Source organism: Thunnus albacares, chromosome 13 (assembly GCF_914725855.1).
Source record: "Thunnus albacares chromosome 13, fThuAlb1.1, whole genome shotgun sequence".
Lineage (NCBI taxonomy): Eukaryota > Metazoa > Chordata > Actinopteri > Scombriformes > Scombridae > Thunnus > Thunnus albacares.
The window spans coordinates 20233024-20255415 of NC_058118.1; the positions used below are offsets into that span (position 1 = coordinate 20233024).

At 39.6% G+C, this 22392-nt stretch overlaps 1 protein-coding gene across 1 annotated transcript in view; it reads left to right on the forward strand.

Moving 5' to 3' along the window:
- The window catches only part of pdlim4 (PDZ and LIM domain 4), a 47914-nt gene that overhangs the window by 19968 nt on the left and 5554 nt on the right, over positions 1 to 22392 (forward strand). Inside the window, exons 3-5 of the mRNA XM_044370502.1 lie at positions 2993 to 3077; positions 16355 to 16638; positions 18069 to 18226. Of these exons, the coding sequence (XP_044226437.1) occupies positions 2993 to 3077; positions 16355 to 16638; positions 18069 to 18226 (527 nt within the window). The remainder of the gene's footprint in view (positions 1 to 2992; positions 3078 to 16354; positions 16639 to 18068; positions 18227 to 22392) is intronic.

The following is a 22392-nucleotide window of genomic DNA, read 5'->3' on the forward strand; positions in this document are numbered from 1 at the left end:
CAAAGTAAACTCCTCCACCGCTCCAAAAACCAGATCACCCCAATCAGGAAATTAAACCTGGCAGGGGGAGGTCAGGCAAGGGAAAATATGACCAAAGGAAAGAATAGGAAAGTCGTCTTGATGACCTGAGAATTTCTTTCTCTGATGTGCTTTTTCTATGTGTTGTCTTGTCTTTTTTTCTCTCTTTTTGTCTCTGATCCATCCATATTCAGAAGTCTTCTGTGGCTAACTTTTATAGCCTTGCTCTTTCCGTTTATAATTCTTACAAAACTTTTATGGCTTTTGCTGTCAATAATTTCAGATTTTTGCTTGTAAATGTGCCTCATGAATGAAGACTATCAAACAAATCGTGGCGATTTGAAAACAAAAACCAAGCAACTTAATATATTAGTTACCAAAATGATAACATGTGGACTCTCCATATTTCAGAAATAAGCTCCTCATGTGTTGCCCCTTTACACTCTTTTCTTTCTCTTTCACTTTTCTTTCCATTTCTCTGTATTCCATCTTGTTTGACATTGATGTATACAGTTAAAAGCAACCTGGTGGGTTGAAAGCAAAGACAACACTTTAGGAATGAACCTGGGACTATTCACCCCTTTCCTATTTATCATTTTGAATCCGTATTGAGAGACAGAGCACACAGATCTGCTGTGACGATCCGTCTTCTCAGAGCACTCCTCAACCTAGCAGCTAGACAGAGGAGGTAGCAATGAAGACAAGATAATGCCACTCAGTCTGCAACTGGATTTTAATAGAAAACATCTAGGTCTGTATAACCTCACAGATCATTGTGATCTGGTTTATAAATCATCAAATTTGAAAAAGGTATTTGCAGACTAGGAAGGGATTTACTTCTCATGGTAGAGTCATCCTCGGATCAGAGAAAGAAACAAAACAAACAAAGAAGAAAAGAAGTGAATCAGGGAGAGAAAGAAGAAAGAAAAGTTACAGAGATTATCAACAGATTGATGAATGCGTAGCAGCAGTTTGTCTGATGTGGACAGTAGGATCCTGATCCTTCCCAGACATCCTGAGTAATCCCTCACACATTGACTCAATACTAGAAGATCAACTAACAGAAAATAACAATATAGTTCATTGTCCTGGTATGCAGCAGATTGTTTCTGTCTGCTGTGGCCAGTTATGTTACATTACATTTCAGATGTTTTGAAAGAGTTTCAATTCTGGAAGAAATATTAAAGCTAGAACTTGTGTATTGCTCAATATTTGAAATGTGGCATTACATCCAGTTGTAGGCATGATGCCTCATAATTCAAAGGGGAATAGTTTTTCAAATTTCAAGTATGCAAAGGACATCTCTGTTCCAACTGACCTTCAGTAAAATGAGCACAACAGTATAATGCTGCAAATCCCAAGTTGGTCTGTCTCTGTTTCCTCTCACGCCTCTGCATTCACATCTTCATTATTATGGATGGACGATAAATTCCATGTTTCTGTCTTGCAATTCCAAAATGTCAATTCAAATAGGCCACTTCAGATTGAACTTTCACTCTTTTCAATGGGCTGTTTGTGTGGTAACCATCGAAACCAAACAATCTGAAAACATGAAGGCTTTCTGTCCCAGGATTGTGAAGGAATTGGCGGAGGGGAGCGATAGGGGGGGGGTCATCCTACGCAGTAGCTGTTGCTCGTCCACCAGACACTCGGCGCCTCATAAGAGCGTCCTTGATAGCAACACCTCCGTGGTTCATTTCTGAAGCATTGCCTCAGCTCAACCAACGCCGTGCCAGCTGCAGCCTGATGACCTCACCTCTTTAGACGTCAAGTCTCCCCACTGTGGGGCTGACAAATGCACTCACGCGCGCACAGTCATCATTTTCACGTCTATGTAGATGATGGTGTGAATAAATGGAGGGTAGGTCAGTGAAGAGAAGCACACACACACTCACACAAAAACACATGCTGTCCTTTAGTTACTCCGTGTGATGTCCCAGTGTTACCCTTTTAGATGTTGGATGGATTCCCATTTAGCAGCCAACACCATGGCAACAAAAACCTGCCAGCCCAATGAAGCAAAGAATCCCTTTGATCTTTTTTTATATCTTCTGCTTCATTTTTCTTCTTTTATATCTTTTTCAACATATGACTTGAAAGTGAAACATTATGCCAAGTGATACTGTTAGGGATGAATCAGGGATGTTTTATTAGCCTGAGGAATAAATGGGACCTTTGCATTTTATTTTCTGCCTTTTTAAAGGATGAAATACAGTTTGTGGACCCCAGCTTATGCATGCACAGTAGGCCCCTACAACGGTGCTGTAAATAATGTATTTTATCATGGCTGCCAGTCAGTAAGTCATATTCTCTCTTGTAAGTAAATACAACTGGAGTCAATTAGTGGTAATCCAAACAGTGGGGGAGTGCTCAGATATCAGGTATTCAGTTATCACTTCTTTTGAAAAATCCATGGCCATCCCAAAATGCATTCTGTTCTTCCAAAAACCGGTTAGCTCATATGGTGGAGTTATGATGTGATGATGACTTCTTCGTACCAGTGGGAGGAAGCCAGAACGTAGCTTTGTTCCATTCCTAATGTAAAAACCTGCCAAATGTGTAAATCCATATCCACACACACATACATAGCACTCACTCATGCAAAGCTACCAGTGCAGTGTATGATTTGTTAACTGCAGCTATGTGAGTGTTTTGGCACATAGAGGGGATGTGCACCACTAATATTAGACAGCAGTTAGTGGGATATCATGTGATGCTAAAGTCATCATCTTCCCCAGTTTACAGTCATTTTAAGAGTATTAAAATAAATAGCGTCTTTACTTTCACTCTTTTCTGTTTCTTTTCAAACATTCACACTTGGAAATAATTACACTTAATACACTGGAACTTCTGTCAGCAGAGAAAAATTCATACTTCTCAGCAGAAATGACTGCATGTTTCAACACTCGGGTGCTTGATGACACAAGATTTACCTGACTCCCTCTCTCTTTCTCTCATGGGTGTTGTCTTTCAGGTCGGGATCAGGAGACAGAGTGTGGTCGCCAACAGTTAGTGAAGATGGCAAGACAAGCCCTTACATGGAGCCTGACTCACACCAGGTAACCACTGTTTACTCAAGATTTACCAAAGCACAAGTCACAGGGAGTTTTTTTTTTTTTAGATTGACATTCACACCCACTGGGATGCTGTCAGAACAGCTTGAACTTCTAATTCTGCCAACACAGAGTTTCACAGTTAGTATTTTTGGTCAGGCTTGGGTTGAAAAATACTTTTAAAATTACTCACCAGCCCACAAATGAAAGCAAGAACTGATGAGTGAAATCAGATGGTGAAGCCTTTGGTTGGCTCTTGGACCTCCATGTTATATAATTGTCTGTCTTTAGCCTAGTGGTGAGACAGGTAGGTCACATATATCAAAAAACAACAACACTGGGCTAATGTAACTAATCTTAGTGTCCATACCTAATGTCTTTTGATTATGTTGATGTGAACATGTGTGATGATAAATGTTGACAAATGTAGAAAAATGTAGACAATGGCATACTAAAATTCTACACTGAAAAACAGGATAATTATCACAAAAAAAATATGATTAACATTACATAATGATGAGACTTTCATGTACACAATCAGCGCAGTATTAGTCAAAACTCAATTTGCGCTGAAATCCATGAAATTGGAGTAAAGGCCAGTATAAAATGGATGTACAGTAAGCTCATACAGTACATTGGTCAATTAACAACAATGACATATGGTATGTCATATCTTGTTTAAGGGTCCTTGATCAAACATTTATAATTTCAAAATTCTTCTTCTTTTCCTCACCACTAGTGGTGTTTAGACATGCAGATATATCCAGCCCCCACAGCACAATGAAGGTTAATGGAATTTCATTAATACATCTCAGAGTATTGAAAATGACATTTGAAAACCCCAACAGAAATGTTCTACTCCAAAAATAACGTCCCGATTACCCAGGATAATCTTCACACCTCAGTCCCAAAACTGTCTGTGGAGATTTCACAACCAGACCACATAAAAATTAAATTATCTCTGTGGCTTGATGCCGGTGGGGTAATGCTGCGTTCATGTCACATGGGATAGATGGGAAAAATGGGACACATTTCCCATGTTTACAACTTGCGAGCGTTGTATACACTCATCATACAGTGAGTGTGTAAATTGTGTAGTTACAGATAATCTGACAGTTGGGAGAAACAGCCTCTATTAGTCATATTTCTGGCTGTTTTTGAACAGATTAAAGCAGGTGTGGACAAACTGTCTAAACCATTTCAGTCTATTTGCAAATTTTATGTGTGTATTTGTGTGTAATGTCAGATTTAATTACCTTGAACCATTGACAATGGTGGTTATGTAGCCATTTTGGCACCCGTTTTGTTGATACTTTTGAAAGTGTTTCTGACAAATGAGAGATATCGTAGCTGTCAGAAATTCCCAATGACTCCAACTCGGAATTACAGGTCAGAGCTTAATGTGAATGGCTTTTCCCACTCAGCTGTTCGTAATTACGGTTTGAACGACATAATTTGATCTGGCCTTAAAAGAGCTGGCTCAAAAAGCTTAAAAGAGCCAGCTTTTCTGTTATATGATGTGTATTTTACGGTAGACATGACATGGACGAGCACTTCTATGAACCTCCTCAATAGCTGACCCAGCAGTGTAGTTCTTTGGTCAGATTTATGTTAAAATGAGTTAATTCTGGCACCTAGTACTTTGAAATCTACTGCTTTGGATTAGGATCCTTTGCTACCTACCACATCAGCCACAAGAGAGGATAATTCACATCTGGGGCCATAACTTAAAAGTAGAGTTCGCTGGGTGTGAGACCCAAGTCTTCCCAATCTGTTTATATCATAAACAGGATCCATGGAAACAGGCACAACACTAGATCTGTAAATTGCATGTTCACTGTCATTCACATGATTATAAATGAGATAATGCGTCCCACTGTTCACTGGAAGGGTTTTGAAATAGTGTCTTGATTGTTCTCCAGTTGTACGAGCTGCCAAAAGGATATTCAAGGCATGATGAACTCTAGCAGATGATCTTTTCCAAGTTTTCCGGTGCTGGCAGGCCAACAGGTTTCTAAGCATGGAGTGAATAAGAGGTGTGTGTGTGTGTGTGTGTGCACACTCACACATATGCTGTGAGTATGGAGATTGTGTGACTGAAACGGACAGACAATGAGCATATTGTAGCTCAGACATGTGAGAGCTGTCCATTTGTCAAGTATTGGTTATTGTCGTGGTAGTTTTAAGACTGAGTCGAGACTGATCTGTGTGTCTCAGCCCTAGCTGTGGCAGCAGCAGGGTATCCTTGTCTAAAAAGGGTGGAACAATCACACAAAGAGCGGAAGTGAAATCTATCTGTCCACTCATCAATGGGAGCTTAACACCTTAGAGGAAAGTATTGTTTTCAGTGGTGGAGACAAAAGTGAAAGGAGCTTTAGTGTGTAATGTGATTCATCAGGGTTGCTTGTGGTCGTGGGATCAGAATTCTCATCAGATGATTTCTCTTTCCAGTAATAAGGGTGTAAGCAGCTTCCTGTGGGACTATTACTCTGAAATAACCTGACAGTATATTGATGTGTTAGGCTGATACATTTTGTGTTATAAACCCAAATTAAGCTTTCCAGTCAAAAATGTGCTTTGCTTCTTGTTACTTGACTAGGATGTTTGACATGCACTGTACAGAATGTTTTATGTGCAGAGTTTGACAGTAGAAGGCTGTTTTCACAGTTATCTGCTGAAAGTGGAAAGTTTCTCTGAGCTCACCTCATATTTTGTGACATCACAACTAGTTTGGAGCCAAACGTGTTCCATCTTGAAGTCTCCAGGGCTGAGAATGGACTTTTCAGTGAAGTTGGACGCATCTTTTACCAAGCAGCAAACTTATATTTGGACAGCCATAGATTCTGGATTTTGAGGGAGATGAGGAAGGATTTCATTTTAAGGATTTTAATGAGGTAATTGAGCTTTTTTGTGAATCATTTAAATATTAGACACAAATTATTATTAAAAGCAGAATATTTTTATGTATCTTAAAACATATCTGGAGGGGATTGTTGCCTACATTGTATTGTATTTTACACCATGGCAACAGAAATTACTGGTTTCTGATTGGCTGTCAGGTGACCATTAAAACTGTATAACAGAGCATATCAAACAGAGATTCTATAGTTTAACCACTGTTAAGAGTCAGTGCACAAGGTGTATCTGTGGGTAAACCTCAATTATTTATTGGTCTGTTTTTTTTTCTTTTTTTTATATTAATTAATTTTATCTTCTGGCTAAATTTTACAATGCTTCAGTTTGATGCTGCATTACCAGAAAATAGCTCACTGAAATAGACCTAACCATACAATTACTAGCTACAAATAAGCTTCAAAAATGGATGCTGATTTGAACACAGCTTACTGTGTTTTCCTTTGGTAAGTGACCATGGTGGTATAGACTCAGAGGTATCCTGATACATATATAAAAATAATGGACTAATGATGGAAAAATAAAATAACTGACAATCAAGAAGAAAGTTTCCCTGTTTTGCGTGTTGGTGCAATATTTTATGAATGGATGAACCTGCAGATATTAATACTGGACAGTAAATGCGCTGCAACAGTCTTTATCTCACAATCTCAGCTCCAGAAAGGATCTTGCTTTGATTAACATGAGGAAATACCCAAACTGACCGAGAGGAACCATCAGCCAAAACAGTCTATACAAACACAGACACGCATGACAGGAGGGCTTTGCATGTGGGTAATACGAGAGTAGCAAATCTACCTCTCTCGTGCTCTTTTCTCTCCGACTCTCCCCCCTTTGCCTCCCTCTGTATCTCTGTAACATCTTATCCAGTCCTTCCTCTCTCCCTCACTAAAGTCTAAAAATGTTCCCTGGCGTCTCATTTAATGAAGTGAACCTGGACGGCTGGAAACCACCAAGTCAGGGCCACTTTAGCGTCACGCTGAGGTGGATTCTTCTTAGCATGAGAAGAGAAAACATCCGCTCCCTGGGGTCACATAAAAGACCATGGCTCTCTCTTTGTTTCCTGCTGTATTCAGATACAGCTTGAAGGGGTACGCTGACATATAACAATGCAGATTGTTCCTCAGACACATTGGAAACAATATACACACCGGAGCCTGTCTCACACTGGCCGAACAAATCCAAACTGTACTGTGTGATATCATTGGCCCACAGTTAGTCTGTAACAATAACAATGATGAGCCAATTTGGACAGCATGAGCAAAAATTAACTGAATCGAATTGCTGGATGGGAAGGACAGCACGTTTTCTGATTGTGCTGGAAAAGTTTTGAAGTAATATGTCTGTCAATGACTTGACTGGCAACAGAATGTTTGCTCCTTAGGACTGCAGCTGAAGCAGTACCCTTAATACAGTATCAGGATGAAAACTGAAAACAAAGACGCCACACCAAGACACTTCAGCTTACTGTAACACTTATTCTCCTGTGGAAAATCATGCCACATTTTTCCGGCGTATGCACACAGATTCATTGGTGTCTGCACACTGCAGATTGACTCCATTGACTAAGAATGAGACAAAAAAAGAGACAAATCCTATGATGGCATCCTTTAGGACATTCTGCATTTAGCATCTCCCTTTTTATTCATAGACTGCTTGTTTTTGATCAGCTGGCTATGCTGGAAATTCCAGTCTCACTTGTGGGAATTAGCTACTGAGCAGGAAGTGACACATGGAAGCTATGAGGTGTTTCCTTTCACGTTGGGAACATTGGAGCTTCTCATAAAAGTCGATGAGGAAATACTGTATTTTTGGATAAAAGTAAGTGTATGACTCTATACTGTTTATGTTCCTGTTTTTGCAGAGTGTTTCTTTTCACTTTGGGGAATTTGATGGGACTGAATGATGTGTTTCCAAAGAACTGTGCTCATGTTTTGGCAGGACTGCCCGCAGACTACCGGATGTCATACACAACTCCTTGAAGCCAAAATAATTTGATAAAGAGGTGTGGTGAGGATGAGATAATGATGAGGTGTCATAAGTGGAACAGCATGAAGTGCATTGTGTAGCTTTGACAACCAAATTCTGACTGAAGCTCCACTGTGTTTTTCATGGGAATCAGATGTTAAGGCAATATATCATCAAGCTGAAAGAAGTGTATTGAATTATGAGTATCACTGAATGAATCAATAGTATGGAAGTTCTGCTCATGACTGAAAGAGCTGTTCTACACTACCTGCTGTGAGAGGTTTTTTTATGCCGTCATTCAGTTGCTATAATTTGCTCTTGACCTTATTTGAGACAACCTGATAGTTAGTCTTGTATTTTCATCAGCAGTCTTCAAATGTAAGCAATCCAATACTCAAATCATCATTATCACTTACATCAGGTTTCAAGAGATGTCGGTAGAACTTTTTTTCACAGGCCTCTTCATTTTATACTAATTTGTAGGTACTGAATGGTTCATTTTTAGGACATTTTACGGAAAGGTACAATTTGGTACAAATTATAAGAAAAATGGAAAAAAGTGAAGTTTCCATTTCAGTTTGCTCTTGTAATTTGGTTGTAAATGGGAAATGAGTTTTTGAGAAATAAGCTAATATGCCAATGCAAAGTATTTTCTGAGTCTAGTTTATTACAAATTTTTAGCAAATTAACAACTACGAACCCAAATATGATGAGTGGGTACTTACCAACTATGCCAACACTTTTGTTCCATTTTTTCTTATAGTTTGCACCCAATTGCACCACCCTTTCTGTAAAATGTCTTAGAAATCCACTGTTAAACACCTGCAACACATAAACATTACATAAATATGTAAAATAAATAGTTACCGAGATGTCGAATATCTAGGCAAAATTCCATTCTTTTTGGCCTTGATTTGGTTTAAGGACAGCACACTGGCAGTTTTGAGTGCAGTGCATGCAAAAATAACTTCCAAATCTCATCACATATCTTCAGTTGGAACCTTTTTCCAACAAGAAAGTGGGTTTTTGAGAGAAAATGCCTCTCTATCTTGTTAATGGTTTTCTCATCTTACATCTGTGCCTTAGGCTTTCAGTTTTCACTTATACTCTTGGAAAAGTTTTATACACCGGTAAAGCAATACCATCAGTTACTGACATTTTCAGGTTTTCAAAATTCCTTCCCTTAAATTACACTGTGGCAGCTTCAAGTAGGTGGGAATGGCTTATTGGCCAATGCTAAAGTCAAACAGTAATTTTTGGCGAGTAATATCAGAATGCCATTCATGGATTCCTGGCTGCTACCCTATTATTAAAGTGATAGCTGTTGTGGCCGAGCACTATGTCCCTGTGGAAAGAATGAGGCTTCACAATGCGGAAGCTGAGAAGTCTGGATCACACGTCACAGAGACTTCCAGGCTCAGCCAGGAACTGGCAGCTGAAGGCGAAGTCTCCAGGCTAACATTGATAGGAGCTGACAGATAGAGTCCTTGCATGACTTACAGACCGTAATTCCTTCACAGCTTGGAAGTGAACTTTACTTGAGAAAAAAAAAGTTTGTATGATATGAATTTGTTTTATGAATGGAACAAGACTGTTTCTTCCTGGTATCTATCAAAACACACAAAAATACAAGATGGTAAAAAGTTAGCTGTAAAATGAATTCACCAAATATATATATTTATGCTATAAATGATGACTTAGGCCAGTTAGTGATAGATTTTATTTTTTCCAAAGTGGATTATCATTTACACAATTAAGTCCCTGAATAACTTTGAACGATATGCGTCACTAAAGGGTTTAGAGTGTTCTCATGGGTTGCCAAAATGTGTTTACTGGGTCCACTGGTTCTTAATCCCTTGCCAGGAAATCTCAGACCAATGGAGCATTGCTGGAAAGTCTTTTTAACAGCTCTACATTCATTCACACAGCAGGCCTTTTAGATCACAGACCTGTGACCTCACTTATTTGGTTGTTTGTGTTCACTAATCAGCCAGTAATCCCTAAAAATGTCCAAATCAGTCTTTGGGTTTTCCTAAAAGAGCCTTCCCTGCTCTGCTAGGCTGTCAGCATGCTGGGGAGTGGATGAGGTCAATGAAAGCTGCTGGGATGAGAGGGTCCAGAGAGACTGAAGCCATCCACACTTATTCATATGTAAAAGATTTAGAATAACATTCTTTCTCAGTTTTTTCAATAATTAAAGGAAAATTCCTATGTTTAAACCTCTGTCAATCCATCGATGTTCTGCTGCTTTTCTCAGGTTAAGCAATACAGAAGGTTGTATTTTGAACTGCAGGGCTGCATAAAGGTTCAGTATAAGATTTTTAACTGTAAATCATGCAAAGATATTTCAGTAGAGCCCCCGATTAAAACTATAGACCTGGAAATGTGCATAATATGTCCCCTTTAATGTGTTTTTTGGAAGAGATAGGAAGGTCAAATGTAAAAACTGTCTACTATGGTTTTGCAGACCTATTCTTGCTCAGTCTTTACGAACAGTTTACCATAGTTCAGCAGTTTTACACTGCAGTAGACAAATATAATAGACATTTTGTTTTCACTTTCAAAAAATTGTTTCAGAAAGTAGTAACTTGATAAAAATCCTTCCAGTTACTTTTGTTGTCCACTCGGCTGGAAAGTTGTGTATATACAGTCTACAATGTTGTTGCATCCGAGTGTCTTTTTAGAACTAATATGGTTAATATTATTCATGTCTTGTACAGTTGTATCATCAATTAAAATGCTTAAGCATTTCCCTACCAAGTAATGCACAATCAGCAGTGGTAGCTCATCTTTTGCTCTACTTCATACTATGATGCCAACTTTAACCCCGGTGGCTTTCACTGCACCGTGTATTTAGTCCAAATCAAATAAACTCTCTTCATTGCTCTAAAATGAAATTGCTGTCACCTGGAACTTACAGGCTGTATAATGCTATAATTGCTTGCATCAGGATTAAATTTAACCCGGTGGTGACTTGGCAAAATATGTGTGGAAATAAAAGTTAATAGCTTTATTTAATAGAGGAAATTGATAAAATGCATCACATCTTCATACAACCCTGGATTCCATGGCTACATTCATCCCCCCCAAAGCTTTTCTCCTCTCTCAGACAGGCTCATGGCCAGAGCCCCTAAAAAAATTGTACTCTTTTCCTGTCTTCCTGCCCCTCCACCTCAGCCCTCCATCATCTCCTCTCTAGCCCGTCTGTCTCTCCTCTCAGTGAGGCACCCAGGGCCAGGCCCAGGGAGCCATAAAGGGCTGGTTTATGTTTGGTTAGTGGTGCAAAGCACCATGTGAAAAGCTTAATTTCGAAGGTCCAGGGGGATTAATCCATGCAGGAGGCAGAAGAGAAGGAGGTGGTGTGTTATCATGAATTTGTGTATGTGTGTCCGGTGAGGCAGGCAGACTGAGGTGTGGGTCCTTAGTTAAAGACAGGCATATGATTTCAATTAAGGTCCACCTTTTTCTCCTCCTCCTCCTCCTCCTCCTCCTCTTCACCCCCTCCTCCGCTCATCTGTCTACCCTTCTTTGGCTAAACTGTGGATGTGGGCTGAGATGCCAGAGCTGAAACTGCAGTCTTCTCCCGTTTAAGACCTTATTAATCAGTGAAACTTTTAGTCAGGTTGATGAATGGAGGAACCTGGCTCTTTGTTAAATGCACCTCAGTTAAACATAACACAGAGTACAAGTGCTTGAATGCCTACCATCCATGCAAAAACAAACTTTCTTTCTTTCTTTCTTTCTTTCTTTCTTTCTTTCTTTCTTTCTTTTTTTCTTTCTTTCTTTCTTTCTTTCTTTCTTTCCTTCTTTCCTTCTTTCTTTCTTTGTCCTTTTTGTATCTTTCTTCCTTTCTTTCCTTTTTTGGCACATAAACACACTCATACATGGTCAGTCATCCTGAACCATTAGCCATGCTTGGTTACCATTGTAAAACAGGTCAGTGAAATCAGATGGCAGTCTGAGTTTATGAGCATAGAGCGGTAGACAACGCTGGTTCTCATAAATAGTTACTGTGTTTGAATTTCTTTCTGGTTCTTTCTCTTTTCTCTATTTTCCCCTTTCAAAGTTTCTCTTCCTATGAGCCAGGAGGAGTGCAGTTAAGATTTGGGAGAAAATGAAAGAGTAGCCATTCTCAAGAGAGAGAAATTAGGAAACAGATGATCTCACAGATGGCCTTTTCAACAATCTTGTTATGCTGAGTTTCTGTTCGAGATAGACTGAAGCTGCTCATATTAACTTTAAACTGTTTTGACTACATTGGGAAAACAAGATAAGGTTACCAGGGGACTTGGGGTGATAAGGCATTCACCAGATTAACGTGGCTGTCACCTTGAGACAAAGTCTTCATTAAACTTATATGTAGTCCAGACGTGAAAGGTAGAATAAATCTTTTTAATGAGACAGTTGGCTTACAGCTGATTTTTGTACTAAAAAAAAACCCAGCCACCAAAACTTCAGAGCAACCTGAAAGCACTTACAGGTCCTTAATGTTACCAAACTGGCATTTTTATAAGAGAACCACCAGATGTGCTGCCTTATAAATCTGCCATCCACCCAAAGCAAATATCTGTGCAACAGGCATGCTAGACCAGAGAGGAAAGAGCGTGAAGAGAAAGAAAGAGAAAAAGATTGTTTGGTGAAGGGGGTTCAGTTCACTTGAAACAGAAGTAGTCACACCATATCAGGTTGGAGTGTGAGCATGAAAATGGGTAAAAAAGTAGTAGCTGCTGACAACAATGACAGACATCAAAAGAAGTACTCAAGTGCAGTATTTAAAGGAAAAATTCCAACTTTTACACTTGCGTTTTTATTATACTGACTCATGTACCACAGTTAGAGAATTCTTTCTTCTGAATTCTTGGGGAAGCGAAGGAATTGATCATTCTGCTTCTTGTAGAATTTATTTTTCCCTGTCTGCTTACAACCTTATCTCCTGAAACTTACCTTATCACACAGAAGTTATATGAAAGTGGCCAGGGTCGATGGGGAGCGTACAAAGTGCAGTGGAGTTTGACACCAGAGACTGAAGTTCATGTACTGTATCCAGAGTGTGTTAGGTTGAGACAGCTTAAACACTTTTTAAAGATCATGGTTTTGTTACATATTGAAACAAGACTCACTGCTTCAAATCAGCGTTGACTTCTTCGATATTTAAGAGCACGATCTTTCCCTGACAAAAAACAAGTGCCAAAATATAAATCGTGCTTTTGCTGAGACAAGCAAAATCCCAAACACACTTCTCTCTTCTGCGCCAGCATCCACCTGTAGGCTCTGAGTCTACATTCACCATAAGAGGGAGGGAAGGAAGTTATTAGTGTTACTCCCCGCTTCCTGCTGTGCTGTGCTGTGCTGAGCTTGGTTTTTTCCTTTTTGGGAGCAACAAGGTCACAACCGAGACGCTAAATATCAATGCTGTACATATTCCAATTTTTAGAAGGCAGGGTTGCTGGTTGTTCTATGTTTGTGGGAAATTGGAAGTCAAGAAAGAACTCCTTGTTTTCTTTTGTGTTTTTTTTTTTTTTTAATAAAAGCATAATCACATTACTTTTGCTCATGTATGCACCCACAGAACATCAAAGTCATCCTAAAATGCCTGCCTTTGTTGCCTTTCCTCACGTACAGTATAAAATTTTCTCGATTTGATTTCTTCAGGGTTATTCTCCTATCCTGTCAGTATTGGATTGGAATTTTTTTGTCCTTTATATTTCTTTTAAGTATTTCACCACATGATTTAGCTTGAGATTAGCTGTCCTCCTTCACATGCCATGTTTGTACAGATTACGAGCCATAAATGTAATGTCTTTAGTGTCACTCCACTGTAGGAGCATGTATGTAACACAATACACTCGCAGAGATTTTTTTCCACTTGCCTCCCGTATTCTCAGAACACAGACATGAATCAGCTTGCCTGACAACGATACAGTTATTGTAGTGATTGTTATCTGCAGATTTAGCCCTTGTCCAAATATAAAAAATAAAAAATGAATTCTCATTAAGACTAAAAAGACATGTAGAGACAATGATTTTGTTCTGAAGATCTTCCCCCTTCCACTTCTTGGCCTATTCTCAGGAAATTGAAAGACGTAAGAGCAAGTGAAATAAAAGAAAACAGGTCAACTGAAATTAAAATGCCTGAAGAAATTACAGAAATATTATTTTGGAGCAGGGAGGGAGGTGTTTTGTAGGTGGGTAAAGTGGTGAGATAATTATTAAAATGGTATCACAGGTCCAAACAAACAGTGCATCTGCCACATCTTTACCTGACCTTGCACTGCTCCCATGTTGATGGTATGTAATCAGTAATACGTCAATATCATTCATCAGAAGATTTGATCTCCAGAGAATTGTCCTCATTTATCAAGTAAAAAATATTTTCCTAGAGCATTTCTATGTACTGCCAAGCAAAATAGAGGCCACAGTGGAATCTAAAGGAACATTTTGGAAGCATTTTCAGTGTAAAATTCCAGTTCTGCATTGCTAAGTCAGGAAATGCTCAGTAATATCAACCAGACAATATCTGGAGCACCAGTAATTTTATCAAATGTCATTGTTCCTTGAAAATAGGAATAATAACTGTGTGTTTCACAATGTAGAGAGTGAGGCAATCATTTATTAAATTCACATGAGGTCCACCATCTGCGCAAATAGGGTTAAAGATAACAAGTAGAATCTGGTTTGGCCCTGTGGTGAGAACCAGGCTTCAGAGTGTCTGGTTTGTTGGAGAGGGAATCATAGAGAGCTGGGTGTTTCTGACATCCAGCCCAAACAGGGTTTGGCTCAGGAGGTTGAAGCTGGATTGAGCTCTGATTCCCCTGCTTGTTTCTCTGAATTTTAACCATGAATGGATATCTGCTAACATTTTGTTCAGAGGGTTTCTAGATTCATCCATCTTTGTTGTCCGAGGTTTCGGGGAGAGTAGAAAGAGGTGGTTTTAAATTTCTTGAAAGTCATCTGTCTGCAGGAAGCAGGGCAATGACAGGGTCTGGAGAGCGCTTTTCCAAATTCAAGATGTGAGCTTGTTGGTGTAGAGGAGAGGTCTCCAGTATGCTGAAAAGTGCTGATTACAGAAGACGTGTGTGTGTGTATGTGTGTGCGTGTGCGTGTGTGTGTGTGTGTGTGTGTGTGTGTGTGGTCCAGGTGAAGACTGAGGACAGGATGACATCCAGCAGACCCATCTGTTGAAATGACAGGGGTCCTGTCTGGAGAGGCTGTGAACCTCCACCCCCTGTGGCTTAGGCACATTAAACCATCCCGAAACACACAACCACACACACACTGTCACACACATGCATTCTCATTCCAGTGGCTCATAGTTACAACAGTCTGACGGGGAAGGATGACTTGTGTTTGCTTTCCCATCCTGCTGCATTGCTTAACTTGTAAACAAGTCACTTAGTTTCAGCTGAAATGTTTATAGTCCAAAGTTATGATAATGTGCAGCCAAAGTCAAAACTGCTGGCTATCTCTGAAATTCAAAGCACTAAAACACTATCAGAGGTGGTGACATCATCACAAGCCAAGCAATAAAACTTTATCTGTAAAGCTCAGTCTCTGAGACAGACGAGCCCGGCTAGCAAAGAGCGTTATCAGTGAAGCATGCTGATAGCACTGCGCCTAAAGAGGTAAACACTGAGAGGCTCGGTGATGTCACCGCAGAGTTTGTGCAAATGCATAAAAAGGCCGTTGACCTCAGCATGAACACACTCACTGAGTCTACAGTGGTGTCAGTGTAGGTGTCTGTGCATCTGTCCTGCATTAGTCCCGCATATTTTTCCAAACAGTTCCAGCAGAGCAATGTATATGTGGCAAGAGTGTAGAAAGTCAAAAAGATAATAATTTAATCTTTCGCAGTATCCGTCAGCTACTATAAACTCCTCAATTCATAGGAGAGGGAGGAAGGAAAGAAAAAGAAAAAACATTTTTTCATATTTACACCACAAAAGTTAATTTGTTTTGACAGAAACATCTGCAGGAAATCTAATGCAAGCTCCTTCTTAATAAGCCTTACTATTAAAGAGGGAAAAGCAGAAATGAAGTAGAAAAGGCTTCTCTCTCAAACCTCACTGCTGCAAAGCCTCATTTGCAAACAACCACTATTTTCGCCTCTGAAGAATTGTGGTTTTTCTAGTTGGTGCACCACTGGGCTTGTTTTCTCATTGCTGTCCTGTTTTTACTCTCATTTCCAGAGCCAAAACATAATGGTACATCCTATAATGGGTCCTTTTTTCCTCCTTCAAACATTAGTCATTCTTTCTCTTATGTGACATGCTCTTTCTCTTTTAACATTGCATCTGTTGGTGCATAGATTTCAAATCACGAAAAGCAGATATTTTCATGTGATGCTGTGTTTTAGTGCGTCATGTTTGTTAAATATGTCTCTTTTTTTTCCTCTCTCTTTGTAGAATTTCCGTCCCATCACCAGCGGATATGGCGGTTACAGCCGTAAACCTTCATACACCCCTGAACCCCAGTCGCCACCAGTTCCCCAGTCACCTCAGGCTCCTCAGCCCACTCACCTGAATAACGGACACTCCAGACCAAACAACGGCCACAGCTATGGGTACGGGAACGGAACCGGGCACGCTCAGTACAACAACCCGGCAGGACTTTACGCTCATAACGGCAGCAATGGAGACAGATCCCTGCCAAGCAAGATGGGAGGCCTCAGCCTCAGCGCCACACACAGGTGAGGTGATCGGTGTGTGCTGCGCAGTAACATAAACAAATGTCCTAAATCTGATCATGACTGACAGTTTTGTAAATTATTATCATTAGATCATTTTCAGTCCCCCACTTTAAAAGTTACAGCAAATAATAACTTTTTCTAATATTTTTTTTTGAAAATCAGTGAATCACCACACAGTAGTTGCAGCAGAAACTTTTGCGGCATATCAGCTTGCAAAATATCCCTCTGTGACTTTTCCTAGAACAGCCTCATTGCACACAGGTATCAACCTTTCTATTATTTAAGCCTCACCATATAAGATTTTATGTAAAAAAATACACATACAGTATATTTTAATACTCCATAGATACATTAAACACACCAAATGCATCCATGTGTTGACACTCACAGTAACAGATGCTCACACAGAAACAGACAGTCAAACACACTTTGGACGTCTCTTGACACACCTGCACAGATGGCCGTGTGGAAAAGCCATTTGTTGTGTTGCATCCCCTCAAGCGGGTTATAAATGTGTGTGTTTAGTCTCTACTACGCCCCTGGACTGGACTTTTAATCCTGACTAGGTTCACACACACACACACACACACACACACACACACAGACAAGGACAGAGTTAAACACCATCTTAACACTGCTAATTGCCCACCGCCAGTCACTTTCTCTTACACACTGATTACACAGTTCCGCCATGTCTCTCTTGCTCAGTCTCGCTTTCACTAGCTCAGGCTGTCTCTCTCACAGACAAACACACATACGCAAACACACACAGGCAGTGAAGCGCTTCTTTCAGACTCCTGGAGAGGAGTCTGGAGACAAACATGCAGTTAAGTGTGTCAGGATCTGAATACATCTGTCAGCAGCCCTGCTCATCTTCCAGTGGTTTGAGTATTTGAATGTAGCAAATGAACGTGATCCATCCTGTTAGGTTTGGGAATAACTTGATGGATGGATGAACGCGCAGAACCGGAGCACAGAGCTGTTGTGATTAAGACTTCATGCGTTTGGAATCACATGTAGAGTCTACAGTCTACAACTCTATTTTCCCCTCTGTGTGTCCATCTCTGCTGTCCCAACAAAAGAAAAAAAAAATCTGTGTCTGTTTAAACAAAAGAAAAAAGGTTCAGCATTACTTTCTTCAGCTGTTTTTCTGTCAAGTTTCCCATTTTCCAGTTGGTGGTCTGGTACTTCTTTCATTCTTGCTTTGGTCACATCATGGCACCACCTGGTAAAAAAACACTGTGGCTAAATAGGATACCACAAAAAGACAAACTCAGTGTTTACACATGTTTCCTTGGATCTTTTACAAGGTACTTTTTGTTGTCATGACTGGTTACTAAAGGAAATTAATGGTTTTTGTCACATGTCATTTTAGCCATCGTTAATCACATTGCAATGCAATAATATCTTTGCTCTATTGTCTCCCCCAGCCCAGAGCCTCCCATGCAGTCCCCTGTGGGCCGTAATGGTTTCGACACACAGTCAGATGTCTACAAGATGCTGCAGGACTACGAGGAGCCCGTCTCTGAACCCAAACAGTCTGGCTCCTTCAAATACCTTCAGGGAATCCTGGAGGCTGAGGATGGAGGTAAGGATTTCTTTCTCTCTGTGTGGATGTGTTTGTGTGTGAATACTTATGTGTGTTACGATGGATAAAACAGCATGTAGTTCCACTGAATCATTTTTTTAGTGTCATGGTACCCTTCCAAGGAACAGAAAATGTACACCAAAAGGTATAAAGAGGTAAAAGCTAGAATCTAAATAATGGCCACAAATTTGTCTGTATTGTTTTCATTATTTGTATCATTACCAGCAATAATTCACATGTTTTATATGGACAGAATGAGCTTGATTTTCTTTCCATTAGTATTATGACCGGCTTGCATAATCCGTCATATACTAAAACATATTTTTGGTGATATCTGAGTCAATGCTGGTACTGTTTTTGCAAAACTTTAAGGAGCTTTCTCCTTCTGTGTGCGTGTGTAACTGTTGCTTTTTGACTGCATTTTGAGAGATGACATTTTTTGCTGCTGTGGTTTTGTGTTGATAATGTTACACTAAACGACCTTGTAAAATAGATACTTGGCTGCCTTCACTGTCAGCAGACTGTAACACTGTTGAGCAGTTATAAAATGAGACAGTTATAATGTGGCAAGATGCCTGCGAGCATCCATGCGATTCTCATAACTGTATTGTAAATTCACATTGTTTGTATGCATCTGAAAGAAATTTCCATGTAAATATTTCCTCCTGTGCAAATTAAGCTTGTGATTCCAACCAAAGAGAACGTCTTGCTTTGCTCAGGTGGCGCTTCTCTCTGCCTGTCTGACTGGCATAGTTTTCCTTTTATAGAAAGACAGCAGAGACGGCAAGGTTAGGGGATAGAGAGAGGAAGACAGAGAGAGAGAAAACAAGGGACGGAGGGAACAGGAGAAAGATGAAGTGCTTTAAATAGCTCATGCACGGATGAACAGGGGAGGGAAGTTTTGGTAAGGCAATTTACTGCAAAAACAACTTCACAAAGGACAATAAAGTGAGAAATATGGTTTTCCTGTCTGCCTTCTGACCGTTCAGCATTCCAGCTTTCTGAGGAGGAGTCATGTGATGCTGACAGCAGCAGAGCAGACAGCGAGTGCTCAGAAATAATAACTTCTCTTCAGAATCCTTGTTTACCACTAAAGCTGTTGTGAAAGTTAGAATTATAAGCCAAGTTTTAGCGTGTTGAAGCGGAAATAGCCCAGAACTCAGAGAAGTGGGGTTATGACCTGTTAGCATGGATAGTTAATGATGAATGTTTCTCTCAAACTCAACTACAACAAATAATATTGAAGTATCCTTGAGAAAAATCCCCAAACCTTTATTACTGAAGTGAAAGAATGTGGCTGGAGAGTTACCAGCTGTGAGTGTATGAATCTGCGGGGTCAAATTCAGCATGCATACTCATGAACCTTTTCCATAGGTAAATACAGTTATAATATATGTATATTGTCATACAGTCAATGTGAACCCCACCTTCAAAGATTTATCAGCTCTGAGAGAGTTTACATACTCTGGTTTGACTGGGTTTGAATGCCAGTACTGGTACAGATGTTTTTGTTAGAGAACCTAATGATAGCTAATACTTGGTACTGATTTGAAAGTTTTCATGCAGTAAAACAACACAAACTTATTTTTAAAATCTTATTTTAACATATTTTTACCTTTGCTTATGGAAAAATAGAAAATAGGTTGAAGCATTATGAAGAAAAAACCTTAACCTTTCCTCTCCTTGTTTAATAGTTAATACAATATTTCAAGCAAGGCCAAAAAAGATGTTAGAGTAATATGTATATAAAGATGCAGATAACCATGTTGATTTTTTTCCCCTGGAAAATATTATTATCCCAGAACAAAAGGAAAGTTTATCACATCTCTTTGATGTGAGAGCTGGCAGGATAATCCACAGCACAAGGAACAACACTGACTGCTCCTGCAGTGAGGCTTGGAGCAGAGCCAGACCATACTGTTTCCTTAATTTAGCACTTACTGTAACACCCAAAGCAATGACAAAGAGGGAGAGCTAAAGAAAGAGAAAGAGAGGTGGCAAAACAGATGCTCAAGGAGGTTGGAGGGAGAGAGATTGTGACACTGCTGATGGATTAAACAGATTAAAAGGGAACTGTGTTTGTCTGCTGTCAGTGATCTTTCAGCGTGGGGGACCGACAGGTTGATTGACAGGCTAATCCCCCGATGAAACAGGGAGACACTTTGGGTTTATTTTGGGATTATTTTAAAAGCTACCTGTCCCTCTGTTGGTGGTTGGTGGTGTCATCTGATCTGTGTGGGAGTGTGAAATCCTGCCACAAATGTCACTAAAGTCTGTTCCTTTGTTATTGGTTTTTTAATGGCTTGATAAAGATGAGACAAGTCAAATTAACACAGGTACAGGTTAAAGTCAAATCATCCTGTTATTGAATGCATACCTCGCTGTCAGGCTTTTAAATCACTGTACTTGGTCTCCTTTTGAAGGCGAAAGCCCCTGTAGAGGCCATGTTGACTTTCAGGGGCTTTTAAAGTTCAAGCAAACAAGAGTGTCAGTTTACCCAGAATTCCACAGTCTCTGCCATGATTGGATAGCAATGTGGATGCAAGAAGGGTGGAGTGACTGATAAATACTGCTGTTAAGTTAACACATGTGAAGCAATATCACTTATAATGGATAGGTAACAGAAAGTTGTACGTTTGAAAATATTAGGATCTTTTTTTTCTAGGTGTTAGAGTATTTATTAGTTATATGCTAACAAACGAACAAATTAAAATTGTCTCCTTTTGAATGTTAAATATGAGGCGAATCAAAGGGGAAGACAGACGTGAGATGTGTTTCTTCAGCAGTCAGAAAAAGAAATAAACACGATGTCAGTGACCTCTCTGAAACTCCGTCCATTCCCTGACCTCCAAGGTTGTTTGTTTAAAGGAAATTTGGAAAAATATCATATTCTGTACAGACTGACTGCCCCTTGCGTTGTTTATATCCAGAAAAGTGACTTTCCATTACCTTGGGTATTTTTTTAGCAGAAAGCTCATCACAACAGCGATGAATGATGGCCGCAAAGCCCAGTTACAGTACATAGAAAGAACTCAGGAGAAAACCAGGCTGTGTGTTTTCTCAGAGGATACCCCTGTGAACTAAGACATCCATCAGCATCTCTGCTATGCAGAGAAGGAAATGTTATACTTTGCAAATTCAATTATTGATTGCCTCCTGTTGTAACATGTAAACATGGAATGGTCAAATACTGTGAGATCTGTTATTTTTAGGTCACATTGCCTAGAAACTATGTGTGAAGTTAAACTGATTCATATCAGTAGATCAACATAAAACTGGTTTGGACATCTTGATAAGAATTTCCTGTAGCCGTGACAAGATTATTTTCATTATCATTTAGTAATTTCTAATTTCCATACTCTTTAAAATGCTACAGTGATGTGAAGCAAACAAAAATCTTGGTTTTAGGAAGCTGCAACAAATAAATATTTGGTTTTACTTGAAAATAATGAATTACTTGATTATCAAGCATGTAATTAATATTTTTGTCAATCAACTATCATGTCAGCACTTTCTACCATATTTTTGACATATTTTCCATGTTTTTTTCCTCTCTGACTGCATGTGTGGCCTCAGAGATTGTAAATGTGTCTTTGTGATACATTTCAGCTATTCACTGTATCTGTTTTTCAAGTATCTCTCTTGTTACATTGACCCCTTTTACACCCCATGGATAAGTTCAAACCTACTGCATGTGCAATATGGTCAGTAAGAAATCATTTTCTGACTTCCTTAAAAATTTGTAGATGCAATATCCCACAATAACTGTCTAAAACAATATTGCAGCTGTTTATTTATCTTTTGGATTTCCTTTGCCTTAAATTCCCTCCGGCTTCACACTCTGTGCTTGACAGGTTTGAGTTAGGATGGGGGCTTACGTGGGCGTGTGACCGTACAGTATGTCTGGTTGATATTAGTCACAGTGTAGGACACACATTGTGCCACGAATGTTGCGTGGGGTGAGATACAGTATGTGTTGGAATCGGTCAACTTGTCAATGTCTGTCAAATAAAATATGGTGTCTGTCGGCAATGAAATACGTAGGGTCCATGTATTCTGGCTATTTAAAAATGTAGAAGCAAGACTAAACAAGCACTCATTCATTCTGCCTTCTGTATCTATTCCCGACTATGGTCTTAAGACTTTTATTAGTCAACCTTCCCCTC